Source organism: Vanellus vanellus, assembly GCF_965231255.1.
Source record: "Vanellus vanellus genome assembly, chromosome: 16".
NCBI lineage: Eukaryota > Metazoa > Chordata > Aves > Charadriiformes > Charadriidae > Vanellus > Vanellus vanellus.
In genome coordinates this window covers 15623009-15647966 of record NC_138921.1, presented here as the reverse complement: position 1 = coordinate 15647966, position 24958 = coordinate 15623009, and the positions used below count along the sequence as shown (strand labels likewise).

General features: G+C 43.6%; 1 protein-coding gene across 1 annotated transcript; it reads right to left on the bottom strand.

Moving 5' to 3' along the window:
* Positions 1 to 492: 492 nt before the first annotated feature.
* On the bottom strand, positions 493 to 23016 carry MYO1H (myosin IH). The gene is made up of 31 exons (XM_082491551.1): positions 22864 to 23016; positions 21690 to 21805; positions 20514 to 20712; positions 19925 to 20005; positions 19312 to 19491; positions 18140 to 18238; positions 17691 to 17804; positions 17288 to 17359; positions 16524 to 16643; positions 16114 to 16181; positions 15661 to 15766; positions 15067 to 15147; positions 13505 to 13596; positions 11984 to 12078; positions 11693 to 11739; positions 11389 to 11469; positions 10799 to 10904; positions 10394 to 10511; positions 10019 to 10132; positions 8963 to 9039; positions 8313 to 8381; positions 7620 to 7704; positions 6868 to 7027; positions 5917 to 6000; positions 5351 to 5444; positions 4433 to 4488; positions 3767 to 3902; positions 3139 to 3206; positions 2642 to 2739; positions 1563 to 1662; positions 493 to 649 (listed from the first exon to the last, which is right to left on the bottom strand). Exons 1-31 carry the CDS (start codon positions 22987 to 22989, stop codon positions 626 to 628), a joined length of 3066 nt encoding a protein of 1021 aa, XP_082347677.1. The 5' UTR covers positions 22990 to 23016; the 3' UTR covers positions 493 to 625.
* Between the last annotated feature and the right edge of the window lie 1942 nt (positions 23017 to 24958).

Genomic DNA, 24958 nt, shown 5'->3' with positions numbered 1-24958 from the left:
CCAAAGATCTTCCCCCATGTCTGAGTAGACAAGAAAGCAGCTTACTGAGGTTTCCTGATGAGTAGCTTTGTATGCTGATGCACCGACAACAATATTGGCACCAGCCCTACAGCTACATTGAACCGTCTCGCCACATGCCGAAAAACTACCTGCTGGTGTTAAGGGCTTTGCCACTCTGCCTGAGAGAAAAGGTGTTTTCAGACCAGAGTTAATTTCATTGATCTTAATGCAGTTCCCAAGTTGTGACACAAAGTACAGCTAAACTACAGCTTTTTGCTTCTATCTTAATCCTTCCTGACTGGTCAGAGCTCTCAGCTCTTACTGAGTGTGCAGAGACAGATATTTTATGTGTGGAACTGCCACTTTTGGTTTAAACGTTTCCCTGTGACTGTGTAATGAGCATCTATGCTCACTGGAATGTTACGGCAACATAATGGAATTTATTTAACTATAGTTAAATAGTTTTAAGCCATAAAAAGAGAGCCTAAAAGATGCAAGCAAACTCTCAAATCACAGCAGCCCTATGGCATCAAAGAGTCCAGGGAGATGCAAGTGCTGGTCTCATCCTGCAGGCTCCTTTCTGTTCCTAAACAAGACAGTGACCAGGAACAGGAACTGTTTCTCATCAAGACTTTGCCTGGGTTGACACCTGGGACAAGAAAAGGAAGGAGTCATTAAGTTTAGTACAAATGTTATTTTCTTGAGGTGTCCTTTCAGTGGGACAAGAGGTTGTGTTGTTTCTGTTTAACAGTTGGCATATAGAGACAACTCCCTTCATCTCCTGACTGCCAGGACAGCTCACCAGTGCCTGAGGGTATTGCACCTCGGTGCATAATTCTTCCTTGGAGTTGTCAGCTGGCAGTACCAAAAACGCTAAGCTCACCAGTGAAGCTTTCCTTGTTCCTCCAGCCACACCTGCCATTTACTGCCTTGCAGGCCTGAGCTGATAAAAGGCAGGTTTAGCACCTCCCTGCCTGACCACAAGCAAGGACAGAAGCAAAGCTCCCACATTTTCCATAGCTACAGGCAGAGCTAGAATTTATATTCCCCCTCAGCAGCAGTTCTGCCGAGACCACCACTGGGTCAGGATCCTTTCTTCTCAGATAACCTGCTTGGGTGATAAGAAATGATTTCCTTCCATCCCCCAACCCATTTCAGAAATAACTTGGTTGAAGGAGGCAACAAGAGGTGGCAAAAGGAGGACTTGGGTGAAGTTTGCAGGTGCATGTTGAATTTGGGCTCAGGCCAGGTTCTCTAAATGACCAAGCCAGGAGAGAACCTCGCTCTCTCTCCTCATGCTAGCTTGAGAGAGTGAGTAGCAGTGACAGTTCATGTGCAAGATCCGTAGCTGCAACTCCCAACACAGCGAGGACCATCTATTATGTATTATCTTATGTAGATAGATACTGATGTTGTGCACCTCTCTGCTCTGTAAGAGGAATCAAGTCCTCCTGAACTCATACAAAAGGGCCCTCGCTAGAGCTTTGCTGTGCTTTCTACAGGGCTTAAGCATCAAAGGAGAAAGCACGAGTCATACTCCCAGTGCTTAGATGAGGCCTTACCACTGTTAGTTGTCCATTTTTGGCTTTGAAGACCTGAGGCTCCTGCCCAACAGTAAACACCATTGTCCCTTCTTTCCCAGAGCCAATGCGAAACTGAAGACTGCAAATACAGACAGAATTACTCATTATATGCTTTCCTAGCAATAGGCTTTACTCTAAGCCCCCTTTATTTTTGTTCCCTTGGCAAATCTCGTTAGATTAGAAGATCAGAGCCCTCCAGCTTAGGTAAATTTCCTAAACAATTGCATTATACCACACAACCCAGAAGGGTTTGATGAATGGAGCATGCCTGCCTGGTCCAGGCATTTGAATTTTCCTGGTGCAATTAAGCACTAGAAGATAAGCAGATCTGACCTGGAGAAAAACCACTGAACACACAGAATCTAATTACAATTGAAATGCAAAGGCCAGAGAGAAAAGCTGGAGCAGAAGTACGGGTTTCATATGCCAGTTTCAATTTATGTAGAGATTTGAGAGACAGACTGCATCCACCTGCCATTAGCTTGGTGGCGTGACTGGGAAGGTTCCTGTGCTCAGCAATCACATTTCAGAGCCTTCTGAATCTTTGAGGGAGAGGAGCATTTATCCTGAAGTGACCCGCAGGCTCAGCCCAGCAAGCTTTCCTCAGAGCTGGTGCTAATGAGATCCGTCATGAAAGCACTAAACCCACAACCTCAGGGCCCAGGTCACAGCAGCAGAAGCCCGAAAAAAGTGTTTTTAAAGTATAGTCACCTATAAACAAGTTGGGGTTTTAGGCAGTTCTTAGAGCAGAGTAGCACACATGGCAAGGTGTAACCCCAACTGTCGTGGAAGCAAGCCTTGTTAGCGTGGGAAAAGGCTGTAATGATTTTAAATAATTTTCTTGTTCCAGCGTATCCCATCTTGTTTCCCCTGTGCCTATGAAAGCAAGCCATGGAAACACCTGTGCTGCTGCAACAGACCTAATCAGCTTAGGGCACTGTCTGCTGGGGTGATGTTAAGAGTTTTCACTGAGGTAGTCCAGGCCTAATAGTTTTTGAAGCAGGTTCTTCTATAAAATACAGCTTGCACAATACTACCCATTCAACTTCCTTCCTTACCTTCCCTTCACAACTTTAACAAGGTTTTGCTTATTGGCCAGCATGCAGAGTTTAGTGACCGTCTCAAAGATATGCTCACATTGAAGTATCACATCTCCCTGGAAACAAAAATAAAAGAGGCATAAAGTCATCTGGCATCGTCCCAGCACATGAGCCAAGCAGCAGTTGTGTATTCAGAGAAACCCCTTCCAAATGCTGGAGTAGTGGCTGCTGTGCAGAAGGGACAGATAACAACACAGCAATTACTACAGTCATGTACAAGTTTGGTCTGTTAAACATCCTTTCCAGGGGCTATTAGGATTTATAGTGACTTTGACTCTTAAAAAAAAAAAAGTGAAAGCTTTCATGGTGAGACAGCAAGAATGTAAAGGTCTAGCTGATTACAGAATTAGTAAACATGAGTGTGTAATTCCAGTATTTCATAGGAAAACATTTGTGTTGTCAGCTACAAGACCTTCTAACCACAAGCTCACAGTAGCTACATTTCAATTTTCTACCTTCTGTTTGTTGTCCTCGGGAACGTGAATGACTACAATCCCATCGCTCAGGTTACTGGTGGAAATACCTTCAAAAGAAATCCAAGAATTAGAGGAAAAGCTACCAAAGAGTTCCACAACACCATCATCATCTTCCCAGTTTTCAAAGCACCTTCTGAAGATCACTGTCTCTGTCATCCACTTGTCCATAACACATTTCCAACAGTGGTTATTTAAATGTGGTGCATTAGTTGTTAGCTCCGTACCCTTCCATGCTACCTTTGCTTTGGTAAGGGAGGAGGGAGAAAGTAAAGTATATATTCTACCTCGGACTGTTGTTCAGACAATGGCAGGATTAAAAAATACCTACAAAATGGGGTAGAAAAGTTGGTTGGTTTTTTTTTTTTCATCCCCTCTATTTCAGCAGAAAGCGATGTCCTCCTGCATTTAAGTATTTCAAAGACCTGCATCCTCTTACTCATAATTTATACTTCAAGGAACTGCATGCTGACACATAGACCCTTTAAAAAGTGTTTTCAGATAGATCGTTGCCTCAGATATCTTTGAAACACCAAGTTTCAGACGTTCATCTTTCCACCCTCAGTGTCACTGGCAGAAAGGGAAGCCCCGCACTGACTTCCACCATTACCTTTCAGAGTGGCGTAGTCTATTTTCTGCTTGATCTTGGCCATTTCCACCACATACGCCGAGGACTGGGTGAGAACAAGTAGCCGATCTCGTGCTTTGAACCCGTTCCTGTCATATTTTATCACGGGGGTCACATACTGAAAACAAAGAGTTGGTATCAGCATTTCTCACGACCGCAGGGTCCTGCGCTGGAAGCAGTTCAACAAGGAGCAGCACCGCACATCCCAGCTCACAACAGCGGCTGCTGCCAACCTCTGCTAACAACGACCTGGTTTCTTTATACTTGGAAATCCAGATGGCAGAATCATGCTTGGAGAAAGATGGTTTACCTGTGCCCTCTATGCCATAACCAGGGAAGTGCAGTGCACACACCTGCACATCTCCTGCCCATTATGGCCCAAATGGGGTTAGTGATGTTTTTTAAGCTTTTATTAAAAGGAATCTTAGATATTTTTTGTCTAGGTGCATTTTAAGACCTGTCTCAGTTTTAAAAGCAAGGAAATACTCGCTACGCTGCTATTCATCAGTCTGCCCTGCCACATAGACATGGCGGCAAGACATCCTCAGGCATACTGGATTGCCCAGTCACGGAGCTGTGACCGACCAGCTCCAGGACTCCAGCGCTTCCAGTTCAAGGGCTGCTGAGGTCCAGCTGTCCTTCCCTTACCTTGATCTTCTCGCCGTGGATGAGCTGCAGTACTTTGGGGTTTATATCATTCTCTTCTGCAGAGCAAACCAGAAACATAAACTGAGTATAGGTGACAGACAGCCACTGCTCCCACCAGCAAAACACCAGAGAGCTGCATTAATTGTCCCCATGGTACACTCCCTTCTAAACTGAGGGTGTTCACTTCCAGCTACTCCTAAACCCATTTCAGTGGTTATTCCTGCCTGACAAGTAATTCACACTGGGCATTACTGGCTGTTCTTGGGCCTGTTCTTGGTTCAGGCCCTGGCACAGAAGGACTCGTGCCAAGAACCATCCAGAGCATTTTCCCTTCTGCACAGTGCTCCAGCTGAAGCTCTCCAGGAGCTTCCAATAACAACCCCAGCATTTCACCCACACACCAGTGCCGACGCACCCTACCCTGTCTCCCAGATTCCTCGCCCTGCCATTGCACTACTAGGGCTTTCTTCTCGTGCCTTTTATGTGCTTAACACCAACCACATGGGTTCCCAAGGTTCACATCTCTCCTTCCCAGCAGCTCTAGTCCTTGGGACTGGATCTCCACAGCTGGCGATGCTGCACTGCAACATCCCCACTCAGCCTCCCTGCTCCGTCCAGCACAGCGAGGGGGGGTCCTGATCCATCCCATCCCACAGGGAATTTTGCTTGGGTTTATGGCTCTCTGTCCCAAGAGGGACTCCAGGTACGTCCAGTTTGAGAGCAAAGTCTGGCAGATATTAATCCGTTTTAGTGTCACCAGACACGACAGAGGAAGGGAATGGTAGGGCCCAAAGGCAGCCAGTGATGCTGCCTCTGTCAGATGGGAATTTCTCTTAGAAACTGAGTCTGTTTTGTCAAACAGTTTTCCTGAGCAAGGAACACATGGCTAAGTCCTTCAGGGGTTTGTTGTGTACTCACTTAGTCGGGTGTCCATGAAAGGCTGGTTTATGCTCTGCAGGTAGCCCTCCTTCTTCCCTCTGAAAACAGCACTTGCTACCACTTTTTGCTGTAACTGTTTTGAGAAGGAACAGCCTTTACCCTCTAAGAGTTTCTCCATCAGTAACATCAGCAGTTCTAATGTAGGCACCGTTACTGCACAACATCATCCCTTTACTCATGCAATATCTACCTGACTCATGCTGCGTTTCTTTCAACATCTTTAGGTTATTCCTGTATTACAACAAATAAAGGGGTAGTAAGGACTAAGCAGTCCTACAGGTCTTTTCTTATTTATGGACCTATCCTAATTATAAGAAGTGCAGTTTTAATGCTATAAGATTAAGACCGGTGCGTCTGTAGGAGCACTGCACTGTACATTGCGGGTGCCACTGAAAACCACTCAACTCCAGGCTCAGGAACATTTGCAGAAGGAGCAGCTGTGTGTGAGAAGGTGCAGTCTGAGTTTCAGACAGTTCACAGAGAGCAGATACCACACATGCACAGCGTGTTTTAACTCGCACATTTGCACTCCACTTATTAGTTACCTGCACTTTCCTCTCAGCAGTAACACCTCGGCAATATTTCCTTACTAGGTTCCTAATGCAGATTTTCTGCAGCATCTCAGATGTCTACATTAAGAAAAAAAAAAAAAAAAAGTAGTGAAGTTGTGCAAACAACTGCTGCAGTCCTAACAAATACTTGCCCGGTGCAAGCTGTTTTTAACATCTAGTCACAACTCATTTGAGCTCCCCCAACCCAGAGCCCCAGGTACCAAAGAGCTTTGCTACCAGAGAAGGGTTAATGCCCAGCGGCAGCTGAAGGATGAACAACACCAAGCAGCTGAGTCATTACTAGAGTAACTAAAACCAGCAAACTCCATTGGTCACCCCCAGACGAGATTGGGGCACCGCACAGGTAGCACACCATTAGCATTGCTCTTCACCTTGCCTTCTGTCTGAGCTTTCTAATTTACTGGGCCCACCTCATCCACCAAGCACCGGCCACAGCCAGGCTATGAACAAGATCAAAGGGGCCACAACAAATGTCAGCGGCTGTTTCTAAGTGAGAGTTCTGCTGGAAGCAATTAGAATTTGTCCAACTCATGCACTGAGGCTATTTGTGCTGCTAAAATCCAAACAAGATGAAAGGCTACCAGTCTATCTGTGCTGCAAGCTTAAAACATTGTGGGATTAATTTTGTCTTTAATAGGGTTCATGAGTTCACTTTTCCATCAGTGCATCTTCCTTTCTATTCCTTAAAACAAGAGCACTGAGCTCCCTCCTTTCCATTGGAAACTTAAACAATGTCACCATTCCTCTCACTCCTGTCGTCCCCCAAATACAGCGCATCCCAGGGTCTTCCAAAGACTCTGCCATCACGCCTGAACAGAGGACAAGCCAGCACATCACTGCTCTTTTCCTACACGAAGTGTGCACACCTGTGACCACAGAACAGAAGCCATCTCCACCTCTCCTGAAGCCTGCAGCAACCCTCACCTCTTCCAGGATGGAAGGAGGCTGAAGCCAGCTCTTGTCCAAGACATTTTTTGGAACGTGGTCTCTGAGCTTCATCAAGTAGTTGTACTGCACAAGCTGCACAAATTCAATGTTCTCTGGACAAAGGGGTTTCTTCCGATTGATAAAGCCATTTATGAATCTGCAGAAAATATCCAAACCAGAACTTACATGTTATGTTCAGAAGTCAGTGGAAATGAAAGGCAAGTCACAGAAGGCACACAACAGGCTAATAGATCATTGCCGTTAACTCAGGTACACTGTCACCTGTGTTACAGCAATGGAAATCTTGAGCTTTATAATATTCCAAACATTAACATTTTTTTCCCAGGCTTTGTTGACCAAAATACAGTGCTTTGGACTTGAAAAGAAAGATTAGCACTACTTCTGATGCAGTATTCAGGAGCTGGGTTTTAGGGAGTAGAGAGGGAGGTCCATACATGAAGAGAAAGGATGGGCTTGCAAAGGATTGGTTTGTCGATCCCTTGTACCAATATAAACTAGCAGAGCAACAGAAATTGGTGCAAGTTGGAGAATTCCTGAAGAGGTCACGGGCATTCCTGATCAACCCCACCTGGCAACTGTCCTCCTAGCTACAGTGATAGCTTAGAAATGGGTGTGAAGGAGATGGTTTTGACTCACTGTACTGCCGGTACTCTGGACTCGTTGTCCAGATACCATCACCACACTGTGACCCAAAACCCTCCCCACGACCACCACACAGTGATAGTTACTTCCTGATTATCTGAACCGCCCACGTCCTCTTCTTGGCCGCCTTCCGTGCCAGTGCTCCTCGCCAACAAGCCTCCAGCTTGATAGCTGCAAGGATTAATCAGGTCCTTGTATTAGTATCATAGGTCCTGTGCCATACTATCCTTTAAATTCATATAGCAGAAATTGTAACTGGCTCTTTCGTAGCTCTTCCCATCAGCTGATCTCTAGAGTATTTTCTTCTCCGTAATAACTGATCCGGCACTACGTGCACTGTAGAGCTCAACATCGAGGCAGTGATGTAGTGTACACAGCACGCAGCTCATCTCAGAAAGCTGGCCTTTGAGCCTGCAGCATTATCTACCAGCTTGTCCACTGCGATAAGAGGGTTTGTTTCCTTAGCGGTTAATGAACAATTCCCTCGGTAAGCCAGAACATCCCCACATGTACAGCAGAGGGTGCTGCCGCTGCACACAGCTTCTCCCACAGCTGGTGCCTGGGTGACACCAAGAGCAGCACATAGTGTGAGGAGCTAAACAGACCTCTGTGAATGCTCTTCATACAGCTGCCACCTAAATCTGAGCCAAACACCTACAGCCCTGCAGGGAAGCTGCGAGTGCTACCTGCAGCAACATGGATCTGTGACCTCCCAAAGCTATGATTCATACTGGAAAGCATAGCCCTAAGCAGAGAGTCCTCAATTCCGGAGCCCATACCTGCGTCTCTCTTCTTCTTGTACTCTCTCTTTCCAAGGCATCCTTTATATTTGGCCTGTAGTCTTGAAACTGGAAAAACAAACAAACAAACAAAAAAAAAACCAAAAAAAAACAACAAACCAAACCAGAAACATTGCTTATACCTACAGGATCAGAGCATTCAGGAGCTGTGCTCCCAGCAATCAGACCCCACGTCCCAAGGCACAGGAGGGTCTGCACAATCACTGAGGAACAAAGGTGCCAGAACACCAACAGAACCAAAAGCAGCCTGTGTAGGAAAAGGTGCCTCCAGGCAGACTTGTGCATTTATGCATTTTAAGCAGGTACAAACAGCTAACACTAGGATGAGACAGGTGGTATCCCAGTTCCAGGGGAAAGGTACTTAGTGCATCTAGACATGGACCAACAGTTCCTAGTAGGATCATGGAGCTCTAAAGGAGGTATGTATCTAGAACTCAAGCACTATAGCTTGTGATTTCTACCCACCCTGGAAAAAGATTACTAAGTTTTCCTTGGACTCTCCAGAGCTCTGCAGACCAGGGGTCTCAGCTCTCACCACGGTGCATCTGCTGCATGAACCTGGAGCCCAGAAACACAGTTCACCCAGGCTCAGCTTCTTAGTCTATATATAAAGGGAACTGGAACCATACCTAACAGGTGCTTTCTGAATTCAAATGCATCTTCAGTAGCAAACAGAGTCTTTGGGAACCGAATGAATATTTTGGTTCTGAAAAAGAGACCATGAACAGCTTATTCACAGTGAGCCATCATTTCAGCTGCCCTAACCAGGCTCAGAGTCTTCCAACTAGCTGTAATGCTAACGAGCTACATCTCCTTCCATAACCACTCTTCATTTGTCTAGCTGGCACATCCTGAAAGGGTGCAAAGGGCTTGGGAAAGGGTAGCAGGGAGAGGGAAAGAAGCAAAACACCAGTTACTGCACAAAGTCCCAGGTGCCCTGGAAGGTGCATTGTGGAGACCTCTGCCTTTACACAACTTGTAATTCTCAATATCAGGATCCCTGCAAGTTTTCCAGGAGCTGCAGAGCTCAGGATAAGCAGCTGAAACCCAGTGAAAACAGGTTTCCTTGTCTTTGCTACTATCCTAGACGTTAATTCATGGATTCTGATAGCCACAGACTGAAGATGACGTTAGAGAGCCCTGCCTTGCCCCGTGTCTTAGCAGGGAGGACAATGTTGTGGTTCAGGAGTGGTTGCAAAAGGCAGTTAAGAAAAGAACCCAAGCCTAAGACAGGCAAGTTGCCTCCGGCTGCCCAAGCAAGCAGGGAGACCTGGAGCTGAAGCAAGGCAGCCTATCTCCCCCAACCCAGAGGCTGGGGAACATCATCTGGATTCAAGCTTCCATGCAAACAGGAAGATAAAAATGAAGAGAAAATTTATGAATCTGGATTTTTCATCTGTCTCCTTTCTCCTGTGCATTGTATACCTTTAGGGTGAGGTTACTTTGGCCTGTTTTAAAGAAGTCACCACTCAGAAGCCATCAGGTTTGCAGACCAAGGCAGGTCCACCCAGTTCACATGGTCAAGCAAGAGCTAAGCTAAAGGGATCTGTTCACACCACTACATGTTGCAGCTCTCTGGGAAGCGCCACATGGTGGCTTGCAGTCACAGACAGGACAGAGGATCAAATATGGCAAGCACCATGCAGCTGACCAGCAGAGATCATAGCCAGAAAAATGAAGATTACCTTCCTAATTTGTATTCCTCTGGCTTATAACCAATATGCTTGATGAGCTTCTCCACACCCTCAGCTGCTGGGCCATGCCAATGTGGCCAGGTAGCTGGACAGAGGGATTTATACCTGAAAGATCAGCAAGACATCAACACAAATGACTTGATATTTGAGGAACACCTTCCTGAAACCCTCCCCCACAAATTCCTACTGCTTTATCCAAGGCAGAAGATACCAAAGCTGATCAAAACACATATAGACAAAAACCACCTGTCTGCTGACACCTCCACATATCGTATCACTGGGGCTTGACATTTAAACAAGCCTTGCTCTGAAGCCCTTGTGGGAGAACAGGTTTACCAGGCTGGAGGGCAGAACAGCTCTGCTTACCTTTGCAAGAAGAGTTCGTACTTCCGCCGATAGGCAAAGCCAGCTCGTCTCACCCGCAAGTGCTCCATTAGTCCCAGGTATTTCACCTGATGGCGGATCAGATAATCATCAAACTTCCCTGTAGTAAGAACATACATATTCACTGGTAAACTTTGTCTGCAGAAGCTCACTCACTTGTCCACGTATTGGGACATGTAAGGAACGGATCGAATCCACAGTTACCCAAGGTGATGACTTTGCTGCTAGCTTAACTAAGACATATATAGATATCTATTTAATCTCTCTGTAAAATATACTTATATATTTTATATATATATAGATTATATCTGCTGTACCTAGCTACAAGCTAAAGTCTCCCTCAATTCATTCCTTTATCTCAACTGTGCTTTCAGCCCAATGTCTTACCAGGCTCCTTGTTCTCATTAGGTTTAATACATCGGATATAAGAAGGCTCCTTGGACATCAGGATTTCTATAAGGCTCATCAGACTGTTTTTGAACTGAGTTGCAACCTAAGATGACATTGAAAGACGTTTCTTAGCTTTGGAACTCCAGCACTGCAGTAATTGAAGTCAACTTGTTCCCTGCACCCATTTTAAAACTGTAAGTAAAAGGCTGACATACGCATTAGTACCACTAAGCTTTTGAAGCATCGTTAAATCATAAGTTACCTGGACAGAGTGCTTAGCAGGAATATTTGAACCCCTGCTGTGCAGCTGGACACGCAAGGCAGCCCTTCAGAAACTAACTACTGTTGGATGCTAGACACAGGGCTCGTTTTAGAAGGATGCATTAATAACAACATTAAGGTATGTCACATTGGTAGCTGCTGTCTCAGCGACACCACTGTTCAACTCCCGGGAAGCTAGCAGGGGTGTAACACCAGCAAAAGAAAAATAATCCACTGAATTCAGGACTAAGGATGGGATCAATGGTTAAATCAAGACTTGGGAAGTTGAGTTTACATTCAAAGTTAAGAGTAAAGATGAAACTCACAGTCTCTGGTCTCCTCCTGTTGTCTAGCTCTGATAGTAAAAAGCAGTCTCTAATGATGCCATTTTTAGAGTTGCACAGCACCTGAAACAGCAAAAGTGGAAAGCTGCCTTATTTAGCAGGCATGCTACTCCTGCTGCGATGCTTCTAGGCTTGAGCAGCACAGCTGTAGGGAGATACATGTAGGTGCCTAAAGAACATTGCTAAGGAGAAATATATGTTCTTGTTTGATACAGAGATTAAATACATCTTCTGCAAAACATCTCTGCTTCAAGCAGGGTAACGTAAGAGCCTTTTTTGTTCTTACCTCTTTCAGGTTTCTGTACAGGAGATCATTATTCTTCTCCAGAAATCCTGAAGAAAGAAATACACCACCAACAAAACAAGGTTTAATTCTTTTTGAAGGCAACATGCTTCAGAACGATATCTGGAAATTTATATCCCTGAAATTCACACTGCAATCACGTTTAAGACTTTCAAGTAATAGTAGCTTCAGAGGGCAGATATTTGGTAAATCAACTTCACATCAGGTTATTATCTACTGCACTAGCTTAAAAACCTCAGGTAACTTCTAGACTGGCACTTTGTTCGCACTCACCAACAGCACAGTAAGTGACTTCTCCTGCGTAGTGAAGGAGGCGGAAATCCACCCAGTCAATTGATTTCCGTGTTTTCTGGTCTGCAAGCTTGCGGCTGCAGGGAAAAGAAAACACACCAAGAGAGAAAGCAGCAAATGGGCTTCCTCAGCTTGTTGAAAGTCACCTGCACAAAAAGCAGCTGTAGGAGAGCTGGGAGTCTATTTAATGTCTGTTCTATCAATATGGCTCTGACTATGCAGTTATGGCCCATAATCAAATTATCATCTATCTGTCCATTCTGAACAGCCAACAGCAAAATTAAGTGTCATCTGAAAAAGCTGAAAAAGTCAGTTACCATAAACTTCTCAAAATGTCTGTGACCTATCCTCGCCATTTGGCAGTGATCGCCCTTTCCAGAAGTATTAAGATTTCCTCTTATAACATTCATTTAAATACATTCTCACTGCCTACATGAGAAAAAGGTCACCAGCTTCCACAATTTCAAAGTGAAAATGGGACGGGGAGGGGGAAGGTTTGCTTGAGATATTTTGCCCTAGAACAAGAACCCAAATACAAAGAAGGAATCAAGATTTTCAAGAAGAGCAGGAAAATTTTGGAAAGCAAGGACCCCTGGGAGGAAAAAAAAAAGAAAAAAAAAAAAAGAAAAGAGCAACTTAACAGTTTAAGTTTCAGCTTTGTAAGCAGTCACTAACAGCAGAGTTGTGTGTCACAACAGCACATTAGTACATCAAAATTTCCTTCCAAAAGCATCGCCAAGTACAGATCCCATTTAAGTAGCTCTAGCAGTTCTATTTAAAGCTTTTAATCAGGCAGAACAGTATTAAGGCACATTGTGGTGACAAGGAAGTTGGCTACAAATTTTCCACTTGGCTGGGATGAACTTCAGAGATGTAGAAACAGTGACAATTCAGCAGCATGGCTCTGAATTGATGACTTGACAGAGCCCTTCAGCAGGCTTCTGCTGAACTGCCAGAACAGCCAAGCCCCACCACGTTCATCTGCCACCAAAACTGAATCCGAAATACTAAAAATTGAGTGTGAACCAAAACACCACTCATCTGGGAGATCTGAGCAAGAGCATGTTTCTTCCCTCTTCGTACCTAAAGCTCACACTGATCCAGACAGAGTCTTGAAAAACATTTATGTACCCCACACAGCCTGGAGCATTAGGCTCCTCTTCACAATACCTTCAGCTTTCCCTGGAGCCAGTGGGGGACAAAGTCATCTATGGCCAAAGCCATCTAACCTCCATGCGCCAAAATCTGGGCCAAAGCCATCTAATCTATAGTCCCTAATTTTAGTGTGGTATGAAACCAGACTCAAAGATCAACATCACACTAGTAAAGAGACAGGAATCCCCCCACCATCTCCCCAATACCCCACTCCATACTCTAACAGTGTAGCACATTATAGTGTTAGAGAGTGGATGGGCTGCTTGATTTTCTCTGGTACAAAGCAAAAATTTTTCCTTCCCCAATACTCTGTTATGGGTAAGAGACGGGAAGAGTGTAAATGCATACGTCACGAAGTGGGCATGATCTCCTACTTTCTCTTCCAGCTTTTCCAAGAAGCTCAAATCAGTGGCTTCACCAGGTCGCAAGCATTCTTCATCCTGAAACAGCAGGCACCGGATCAAATGCTGTTTGGAATAGGCTACTCCCTCCTTGCCAATGAATATTACAACTTTGTTACACAAAACCGAAGAGCTTGTATACAAATTGAGATGAGTTCTATTTTATACAAGCAATTTCCTAATTCAATTTAGAGCTTCATTTTTCTGCTGTCAGTAGAACTGTCAAGACAAATCAAGTTTAGTCAAATCTGCCTTTTTCTTCCAAATCTGGCAATGCCCTGCCTCATCCTTTATTATTTGTTGTTCACTTAAACAAAAACGGTGAGAAAGATGATGTCATTAGACACCAAAACTCAGAAGGATCTGAAGAATTCTTGGTCTGGATGAATCGCAGAGTTGGAGGGGGAAGACAAGCTTACGGATTACCCTTTTCTAACCCAAGAAACACAACTCTTTCTGCTCCCCCAATTGTACTACACGTAGAAAAGTCCTACTTGAAAGAGCAATCCATTGCAATATGAAGCTAATGCTGAGCTTCAGCAGCACCTTCTCTGGATTATGATGTGCTAATCTTCTGTCTTCTGTACCAAGGTGATAAAAATTCTCAGCTTTGTGGACATGTCAGAGTAGCGGCAAGGGACAACTCAACTTCAAATTTGGCTACTTGTCTCTACAGGAAGATAACTAGATTTCTTGCTAATTAATGTTTGCATGCAAGAAAGTATCATCATGACAGTTAGCTTGCATGCTCAAACTCCTCCCTGTGGAACTGCACACTTCTCGAAGCAAAAAGCATTACACAGCATTGCAGAACAAGCTCCTCACTAAAGGCTCTGGAGAGAGTTGTCTTCAGCCTCTCACATTTCTCCTGCCTTCCCTATGAAGGCACAAAGAGGATCTTCTTCAGATCAGTATTTTAGGAGCAGTAACAACTAAAGGGCAAGGAAACAAGCGGAAGACCAGGAGGAGGGAGGCAGCTCTCAGGTTTCTCTCCTAGCTGAGCCCTTCTGAAGCATCAGATAGTAGGCTAGCAAGTCATATAAGCAAAGAGATGGGATGAATTGTCCTCTTTCATCTTTACAAGAGCCTGGATGTCTGGCTTCAGGTGGATATGGAGAAGCACTCCTGGTGTTCTGCAGTCTCCCTAGTGGTACTCAGAAGCAGCCTGCATCCCACCCCTGTAGCTGATTATAGCCAGCCAAGTTGCTGCAGGTACTTTCCTTCTCTGTCTCAGTGTCTCCAGGCAAAAAGTGGAGAGAATGGACTAGGTCTGTCTTCACAAGCACTCAGAGTTGCTGTGGAAGCAGCATACCTCCTTTAAAACCCACAGCTCTCTAGCAAGCAGATCCTCTACCTTAATCTTCTGGGTCTTTGTTTACGAGGTCTATTTGTTTACATTCTGCATAATGGAGACGCATCACATAATTAGAGGAAAAAATACAATTATGAACCATTACAGTAGGGAATAAGCAGGCATTTTAATTTAAGTAGCACAAACTCTGCTCTTACCAGAATGGAGATTATTCCTTTATGCTTCTGCTCAACCAGATCACAGATGATCTTGTTGTTAAAATATGGAATTGGTTCCCACTGGAAATAAGAGGAAAAAAAGGAAGAAGAGTTTGAGAGGAAGATCTTTTCCTTGCAATTTTTAAGTTGTTTGGAGCTAGTTTCCAATCAATGTTGTGATTTAGGACCAACCAAGCTGCTGGGAAAAAAGTGACAGCCCAGTGATCCATCACCCACACTACAGTCTTCCTGCTTTCAGCAGCCTAGGTCATCCTCTTATTCTTTACATCAATGCACTCCATCTGCCAGTGTCTACACTGCTGGAGCTCTTAATTTCTATAGTGACACTGTCACTACTGACCTTCTGAGTTTTGGGCAATGTCCCACTCCTTTCTTAGATAATGCAAATTAAATCTAGGCTAGATTATTCTGCAAAAGGGTTACCGAAGGACACCCATGGCTATCTTATACTTCCCATGTGAACAATTCAGAGTAAAAAAAGAAAAAAGCAGGATGCTGTCTTCATTGATGATCAAAAGCATTCAGTGTAATGGCAGCGCAAAAGAAAATGGGAGGGGGAAAATAATAAATTACCTCGATCCCTTCCAGTTCATACTCCTCCTGCTCTGCTTTCAACGTCATCTCAATCAATAGCTGCTGGAGCTTCTCATTGCAGTAATTAATGCAGAACTGCTCAAAGCTTTAAAGAGGTTAAATGAGCATTAGTTTTTATTTATTGCATGGACAGTTTTACCACTGTTACATTTTACCGCCACCTACTGGTTTCCAGCCAGATAGCCCGCTTCTATACAGACCAAACCCACACATTCCTCCCACACTGTTGTAACAATAGCTCCAACCCAGGAAAGCAGTCCAAGCTAAAGCTTTCACCAGGGGGTTCAGCTAACACAGTGCACGCAGATTTGGCAGTCACCTGTAGCTTGTCTTTCTGGGATAGGACTATGCTCCAGAAGCCATGTAGGACTTCAGCAAATGTACACACCAGCATGAGGACAGATGACCCCAAGCCTCAGGAACAGCTGTTACCTGTTTGTGTCCAGCACTTCAAAACCATAGATATCCAGCAGGCCAATAACTGTTTTCCGAGTTGAATCCTGTTAAAGATACCATAGCTCTGTAATTGCTGCTTCAGCTGATGCTTCTTCCCTGCATGTTTCATGTTGTTTCCTTCATCTAAATTTTAAGCTTTCTCTTGGAGAGCTTTGTATCACATGCCAACGGAGTAGCCACTTTAAAGCAGGTAATGAACTGCTAAAACCCTTTAGCACACCACCTTCCACACCTAACTAAGCAGTTTTCCAGCTCAGTGCTGTGGGGTGCCCCTACATCAATTATCAAGCAACCAAGATATTTGGTGATGAGTGCTGTAGGGAGAAACTCTACTCAGTGTGCTAGGAGTGCTCAGTGTCTAGGAAGATACTAGACAAGAAACCAACCTTGTTGGCTAGAGAGCTGTTAATTTTGTTGACTAGCCAAGTGAAAGTTCGTCCGTAAATCGCCTTTGCGACTGCGTCTCGAGCGTAGAATGCCAGATCCACGTTCAATGGGCTTAGGACCTAAAAACAAATAAAGATATGCCAGAGATGATAAACACCACAGATGATCAGAGCAAGCTTCTGCAAAGCCAGTTCACACTTGTGGCTTGGAGAACCAGCTATGTTGTCTTATACCACAGCACAGCGTAGCTGCCTACAGCTTTATTTACCATCAGTGTCGCTTTAGTCTGGTGTATGGCCACAAGCCAGCAGGATTGTGGTACTATATTTTGGAGAGTACTAATTTAGACAAGTGGGGAAAGTATTCTGACTTCCTTTTAGTTTTATTATTAAACTTGGTACACAATGCTCAAAGAACAGTTTTTAACAGCGCTTTCCTCTGTTTGTGCAGCCATTTTCCCAGAAAGCACTCCAGGGACTGAACAAAAGGAAATTGTTTGGCTCAAACACAGGGCTGCCTGCAAGTCCCTGTTCCTAGCTTTTTTAATAGTTATGACCTTGTTAAGCGGTGAGCCTCTAATAATGGGAATATGTTTTAGTTTAACATCTCAGGCTAGAAGAAGAAGGTGATATGGAGGAGGAGAGAGACAGCCAGAGTGATCTGTTTTTACTCTAACGCTGCTAAGAACAGAGTCCCCCATCTGTCACCACCACTAGCAGGGGTGGCTCCCAGCTGCCTGGGGTTACACAGGACTACTCAATACCTCTTCAGATCTGGCTTCAATCTTCCGATGGGTGAGAGCTTCCTGCAGAATGGACAAGTGCACACCTAGTAGCTGCAGAGAAGGAAACACTTGCACTCAGAGTAGGGCCAGCAGGAGACTGTTTAAATAAGCAGTATTGTGTGATCAGTAAGGCATAACCCCCCAGTCCATTCCCAGTTATACTCATCTTTGAGCAACAATAAGTAAGGAAGTTTCAGAGAGATGTGCTATATAGAAAAGGGGCCCTACAATTCAAGACAGCTTATAACAAGAGTTGGGTATTTCTATAGCAATCCTTCTGCTTTAGGGAACAGATACTTTTGTCCTCAAAAGACAAAAAACCAGCAAGGTTAAGGCTTTCTTCATAGCACTTGTAATACTGACACTATCTCAGAAAAGATACCTTTGAAATCCATTTGATCTGTGTGCCATCGCGAATGATGGCATGTCCATTGCTATCTTCTTCGAACTGAATGTTCCCGAGATGCAGGACACTAGCAACAATCCCAAAGAGATGCTAACAATGAGAGATACACCATTAGAAAACAGGTTCCCACAGCTCCATGGGATGGTACTACTCTTTCTTACGCATGCTAATGAACACCATATTGGCTAGGCTGAAGGAGGCGAGTCAGATAACCTGCTTCAGAGACATGCCACCACCAGTTGCCATCATGCTGTACTGACAGAACTCTTCACCCACCCACTCCCTCAGTCCCCGCAAAATGATGTTCTATTCCATCCTTAACACCTCTCCCAAGTAAGACTGCTCCCATCATTTTTAAGGAAAGACAGCAGTGTGCTCCTTACTTAAATTCCCTTTGATAGGCTCAATCCCTTTTACGTGCATACCTCTATATCTTTTTCAGTAAAGTCAATAATAGAAAAAGCTTTGCGGACTATTTTCCAGTCATTTTTGTCATTAATAGAAAACACTTTGGCACATCGACCCTGTACAGTAAAAGAAAGATGAATTAGTACAATTCATTGGCAAAGCAATTTTATTATCAGCAACAAACATAGCATACTACTTGGCATACTACTTTCATTTCCAGTTTCTTCAGTCTGTATAGATGCAGTCTGCAACTACCTAGCAAATTTATTTCACTCCTGCTAATCCTGAAAATGGCTCATTTGATCAGATCTTTCAGCTTATACTTAGATCTTCAGATAACTTAAAGCATTGAGCTTGGATAGCAATTACCACAAAATGGCTAAGTCTTGTGAAGAGCTTGAGCTTACAGCCATCATCCATTTTCATGGTAAAATCATCTTCCACCCAAGTATTCTTCACTACCACGAAGCTGTATGCTGCATACCCATACCTATGGAACTCTATAATACGAGGTCCATAAATCCCAAGAAACTCATTTTATATCAGATTCTGATATAAGGGCCTTAGAAGAGATGCCTTTATACAAAGTGTAACTTGCAGACAGGCACTACTCTGCTGTTTAGTAGCTCAGACCACTCTTCTCAATAAATCAAGAAGTGTCTTGATTGCACCAGAGGGACCAGGGTCATCAAATGGTTTGGTGACTTTTGCTTGAGAGTGTTTATGTTCTCACAGCAGCACTATGGATGGCAGTAGTAAGCCATTCTGCACACACAGAACATGGCGAATACACAATTAATAAGAGACCTGGTGAAAATGACTTTTTTTAAACTCTGATGGTCTTGCTGTCACTGGCTTATGTTGCCCAAAAGCTTGTTTCTGCCCCCACAACTATTATCAGCTGATCCAATAAGAGATATTATACCTTATAAGCCACTTACCATGTGCATTCTTAGGCAATCACAGCTAGAATAGTTCCTGCTACAAAAGCACCCAGGGTAGAATGGTGTACAACAGCCTCGGGGCAAATATGTTTGCAACCAACCTGCCTGCAAATCTCACTATAATGTGACACACAGCAGGTTCTCTCAGCAGCTCAGCAGTGCACTTCATACGTAGAGAAATCTGCATTTGCAATCCCTACAATTCTATATGTAAGATCCAGAGAGAGGGACAAGTTCTCACCAACCTGGATGAGATACGCATACTTTTGGGGGTTGCGCTCCAGCCCAAGCCAGCAAAGAAGATCCTTGTCTCCACCCTCTAATAACTGGTAGAAAATATGGAAATTCCTTTCTCCATGGTTTTGATGGACAACTCGGGATTTCTCAATTAGGTAACTGAGGATGTGCCCTCCTACCGGAGCTCCCTAGCAGAACAAAGCAGTCAGATCAACACCAATAGATATAAACAACATCATTGTGACGGCTGTTTCTCCACACCTAGGAACAAGGAGCAGCGTCAGGAGAAGCATGTTTCTGCTTTTACTCATCTGCCATCTTGTGTTTAAGAGTTAGTATCCAACCACATTACAAGCTGTATCTAAAGAGTTTGCTGTCCTTCTGGTGTTGCTTTACAACAATCTATATTAGCTTTGTACTGAGCACTGGCAGTATTGCCAGTAATCTAGGAAGCTTTCAGGATGTATAACTAGTCACTTTACTTGCAAAATGCAACGCCTGTGAAAATAGGTCCAGAAAACTGCAGTGTAAGTCTTAATAAATCCTGGGCTGCCTGGTAGGAGTCCAAGAGGTTCACTGGTACAACTTGTTTTAATAGCAGGCCATTAAGTTCGTTCTCACCTTAAAATCAAATTGAATATCCATGTATTTCCCAAATCTACTTGAGTTGTCATTACGCAGAGTTTTTGCATTTCCAAAAGCCTATGGATAAACAGACAGATTAAGTCACTTGTAATCCTACCGAGAACCTGACACCCACGACAGGACACAGTTCCAGTAACAAAGACTTGCTGCATCAGCTGAGTCCTCCTACAGAATTTAGTGGGATTAAAGGAATACAAACTAATGTATTTCCCTAGGTTTAACACGGAATTCAGCTAAACAAATCATAATTCTTTTTTTATATGACCTATAACTGAAGCCACAAGGAACTGTTGTATAGCATACAGTTTCCTTGTGCTCCCAGGTTTCATCTATTTTCCACTATAAAACCTGAGTTTAAATTTCTAAACATTAACTGATATTAAATCCCAAGCATTCTTTCGGAGGTCGTGCTGCCAAGAGGCTGAATGTATGTTATTATTTATGTTATGTATGTAGGCACAAAATCATGTAAAATAGTCTGGTGTGTAGACTTCCATCAAAGTCATGTGGAGTGAAGCCACCAACACCAGCTCTTCTGCATTTTGTACCTTTATTTAGTTTTTACCTCCAGAACAGGATTGGAGAGTAGCAGACGATCACGGACTATCTGCAGCTGCTCTGTGGTTGGACAGGTTACTGCGTAATACTGCAAGATTTTCTTGGACGCTTCTGTCTTCCCAGCTCCACTCTCCCCAGAGATGAGGATGAAATGGTTGTTGTACTCGCTGCACATCACCCGGTAGGCATTGTCAGCTATGGCATATCTGAACAAGGATCACAAGAAGTATTCAGAGGACAAGCATCTGTTAGAAAGGGCAACAGTAGGCAGATTATCAAAGGTTTTTCAGAAGTATTTAGTCCTCGTCTAACATTACAAGTATTGGACATGATGGGAAAGCACAGCTCAAAACACGAGACTGACTCAAGGTCTCACAGTGAAAACCTAGTCTGTATTTTAGGGACAGATGGGGCTTGTTCTTCTTCCTCACTGTTGCTGTACGATTTATACAGCTGCATGTATTCCTGGTGAATACAGTTTATACACAGCACAGACTCCCTGTTCCAAAGCAGAGGAGCCAGATTTGATTCCAGGAAAGATCTCAATTTCTGCTGATAGAGACAGATACAAAGATAACCAATAGCGGAGCCTTCCCCAATATGCCACTTAAGGAAGAAAAAAAGAAAAAAAGGCAAAAAACCCCACCCTACTCGAATCACCACCCAACAGCTTCCAACCACCATAAAATTCCAGCTCAAAGTTCAGAAGGTCAAGTTTCTTCTCCTCCTGCGAAGGCCACGCAGAGGCTGTGCATGAGCACTGTGTTAGGCCTGTGGTTGCCTGCACTGACACGGGGCCTCAGAGAACAAGGCAAGATGATCAGAGTGTTTTGAACAACTGAAGGAAAAGATGTTGACTTGCACACTGACACAGTCAAGCAATGTTCTAACTAGACCCTGTGTAGTGAGGAGGACACACCAAGCACTAGTCTAGACAGTTATCTTCAAGATATCTCTTCCCCTACAGTTTCCCCAACATCACTTCTGCAATAATTTTGTTCCTCTTTTATTCTCACTGTCAGGTAGAAGACAGAAAAAATACATCCTTACCTACAGAAAGATAAGAATATCAGCATTCACCAGACCCAGTGAATGTGGATACACATCCTTGTTGCTAGTACACAGCATTACAGGGAAAACCCAATTTATTCATATAAACTGAAATCTTAAGTGTTCTACTTACAGATGTGGTGGCAGTTCAAAAAAGTTTACCCCTCGATAAAGCTGCATCTGTGTCACTGTGTAGATATCCAGCTCTTTGTAAGGGTTGACGGATACAAGAAGAGTACCAATATATGTCTGCAGGGAGAAAGAATGCATACAGGTGGGAAACCTATTCCATCACTAAAATGAAAGAGGAGTCAAGCACATCAGAACATTATGCAAGAAAAACCAGAAATGATGGTACAGAAGTTGTTATGAGAGAAGGAAAAAAAGGCAAACAAAAAAACCCTCCCCAGGTGTCAGTACTTCAAAGACAACACCAAGCTTCTTGCAAAATCTACCCAGTGAAGGGGGGAGCTGACCAATAAATATCAAGCTTAGAGCCTTGCATGTTACATACAAAGTTTTGATTTCTCATGATGTTTATGGAATTTTCTTTTCCTACTTAAAGTTAACATAATAATGCACTTAGTATCCCAACTCTGTTTCACAAAAATCTTCGGAAACGACCAGTAATTAATGCTGTGAAGGAAAGCCAAGCAGGATGACTATTCCCTAGACAGCTATTCAACAGAGAAAATTCTTTCTTGACTGTGAAAGGTGATCAAATAACACATTTCAGGACACATTATATTTTCCCTTATTTGTATACATTTTCAACACATCAAAATGCCCTGTTCTACCTTCTTTTCAATTCTTTCCACTAGTGTCATACAAATATCACTCCTCATTTGACAAAGGACGTTTAGATACTACTTGCCACTGCTGTAAGCCAATGTATAACCTTAGGGCTGCTGAGAAAATGGGCCTGTGAAGTCATCTTAGTTTGCACCACGAAGTACTCAGCACTTCTCAGACAAGTCAGATACCACGTACAGCACTGCCTTACGTTCAGCACTGCCTTGACTTCAAAGATAGTGTTTCATTTTCTCACTCCCTTACTATTCACTGCATATCATTTGAAACTTTGTGAGGCAACTTGGAGCAGGCTGAGACTATTGTTTTCATTAGCTAAAGTAGGCAAACTACTACTGTGTGACCACTCTGCTGGGTACTACTAACATCTAGCAAGGTTTATTGTTAATACATAGACACACATACACAGCTTTTCTTCCTAGATCTGACTAGCAAGGCCACGCTTAGAGACATTTCACTTGCCACAAGCTACAAGAATCCACATGACAAGCACTTACATAGATGAGGTTCTCTTGGTATCGCTTGCGAAGGTTGTTCAGGAAAGCAGTCTCACTGGTATGGGAGTCCAGAAGCACAAAGTCCTGCACCCCGACTCTGTCCCGAGCTATCAGAGCCCCTTCCATGTTTGCATCAGTGTTATCTTCCACTTCTTCTTTCTGTAACACAAAGGTTGTATGATACAGAATTAGGAGAGGGCAGATAGGGACACTAAGGGTCAGCTAAGTCCTCCCCCATACCCCAGGGAGAAATCAACCTTGCACGGGTAACGCCAAGAGATTATTACCCAGCTGTTATTAACACCTTCCCCAAAGATGGCAATTTCATACCATGCAAGTTTGCACTCCGACTTCTTTACAGTTAAGACTCACTACTGTGATCAGAGAGGAAGAACAAAGTTTACAGGTAGCCCTCAATAGCACAATAGCTGTTTGAGACAAACCTAGCTCCGATGATGCAGTTATGATCTGGGACACTTCATTAACTCAGTCTAGACAAAGCAATTACAAGCACAAAGTTGGAAGTTAATGGTGGAAGATATCAGACAAATTGTTAGTTTCTACACCACCTCTACTACTTTATACAGATATAACTATGAAAATGGAGAATCTCTGGAAAAAGGATGCATTGGACTTATCTTTAGGGAAAAAAAAGATTAATCCTACAATACTACCCTGCACAAGACTGCTTCATTATTCCTAGTGCCTTCTGTGAGCAGATCAAAGTCAACTTTCAGAGTTGGGCAGCAGATGTCTCCACACGCCAGTGAGAGACCCGGGCAGGGGGCTGTGAGGCCACCAAGCTGATAAACTAATCAAAGAGTGATTTGGACAAACAGTTAAACCTTTACTAGCACACACCCCATCTTTCTCAAAAGGCTGAAAGAGTCAAAAAGGGTGTCACTGAAAAACATAATTCTTTTGCACATGCCACTTCTGATTCTTTATCGTGGAAGTTGACTTTGTATTGAAAATACTGCTGAGGATCAAGCTCTTGTTTCCCAGGCTATAAGAATAAATTGTATGCTTTTTACTTAATTAACTTAAGCTGATAATTTCATGCTAGCAAATAAACAAACAGGATATTCTTTATTCTATAGTAATAAGTGTGCCATATTGGTGTTTTCAGGGTTTTTTTTTTGTTTGTTTTTTAAAGACACCAGGATTACACAGTTCAGAGAAAAAATCCTACTCTAATGCATAAAATACTTCCCTCATGACAGAAATGAAGTTAATACATTTTGAGCAGCTTACCTTTTAGGGTTCCCAGGCTTTGCAAATTAGGGGAGAGAAACTGGCTGAGCAGCCATCAGCTGAATGTGCACAGCAGCTCCTCAGACTCAGGGATGTGTACATAAGCCCTGCACCTTCGGCTGCCCTTCATGACATTGGCTTTTTACATTTTGCTGCTCCACTGCTCAAGAAGATTGTGCGATTGTATGTAAGATTTTGAACAAGCATTAAAAGGACAGCGATGGCCGGTTTATGCAGTGCCACATCACTTCCCCCCCCACCTCCTTAAGCAAAAGTTTTACAGATTGTAAATAGGCACAATGTAAAATGTTTCTGCTAAGCTTTGGCACCCCTCGACTGTGGAGGTAGGCTTTTGGGATGAGCCTGCATAACACTGGTGGAAGACAACAGCACTTTGGACACTAAGGCTTGGTGGACTGAGAAGCAGGATTTCACTAAAATGAAGAGCAAAGGACCCAACTGCACAATATTGTTTATGACTGAGGGAAGCTCAGAAGAGTCAGCTTGTAAAGAGGAATTTTAATGTTAGTCTTATTTTCAGTACAGCCTGTTCTTTACATTCATCTGTTTATTGCACTGAAAGGGTGACCCGAGCTTTGCAGATTTATGTTCAGCAGTAACATTACCACAATGCTCCGGACAGATATTCTGAAAGCACACTATTTAAATCCTACCGTAGTTGAAAAACTAAATCATACCTGCACTAACTTCATGTACGTGTAATTACTTTTTTGCATTTTACATCCACTGCCTCCAGTTGACTCCGTTACCAGCTCCAGCTTGGCAGGAGGTAGTACTCCTCGTTTCTTCTGAGCTATGGCATAATGCAACTGTGATCACT

Excerpts from the sequence above, each read along its gene's own strand:
- MYO1H (XM_082491551.1), bottom strand. The coding sequence starts at position 22,989 with ATGGAAGGGGCTCTGATAGCTCGGGACAGAGTCGGGGTGCAGGACTTT. Across the intron at positions 21,806-22,863 it reads ACCAAGAGAACCTCATCTAT|ACATATATTGGTACTCTTCT; the intron begins GTAAGTGCTTGT and ends TTCTCCCTGCAG. Across the intron at positions 3,903-4,432 it reads TCCACGGCGAGAAGATCAAG|TATGTGACCCCCGTGATAAA; the intron begins GTAAGGGAAGGA and ends CTTTGTTTTCAG.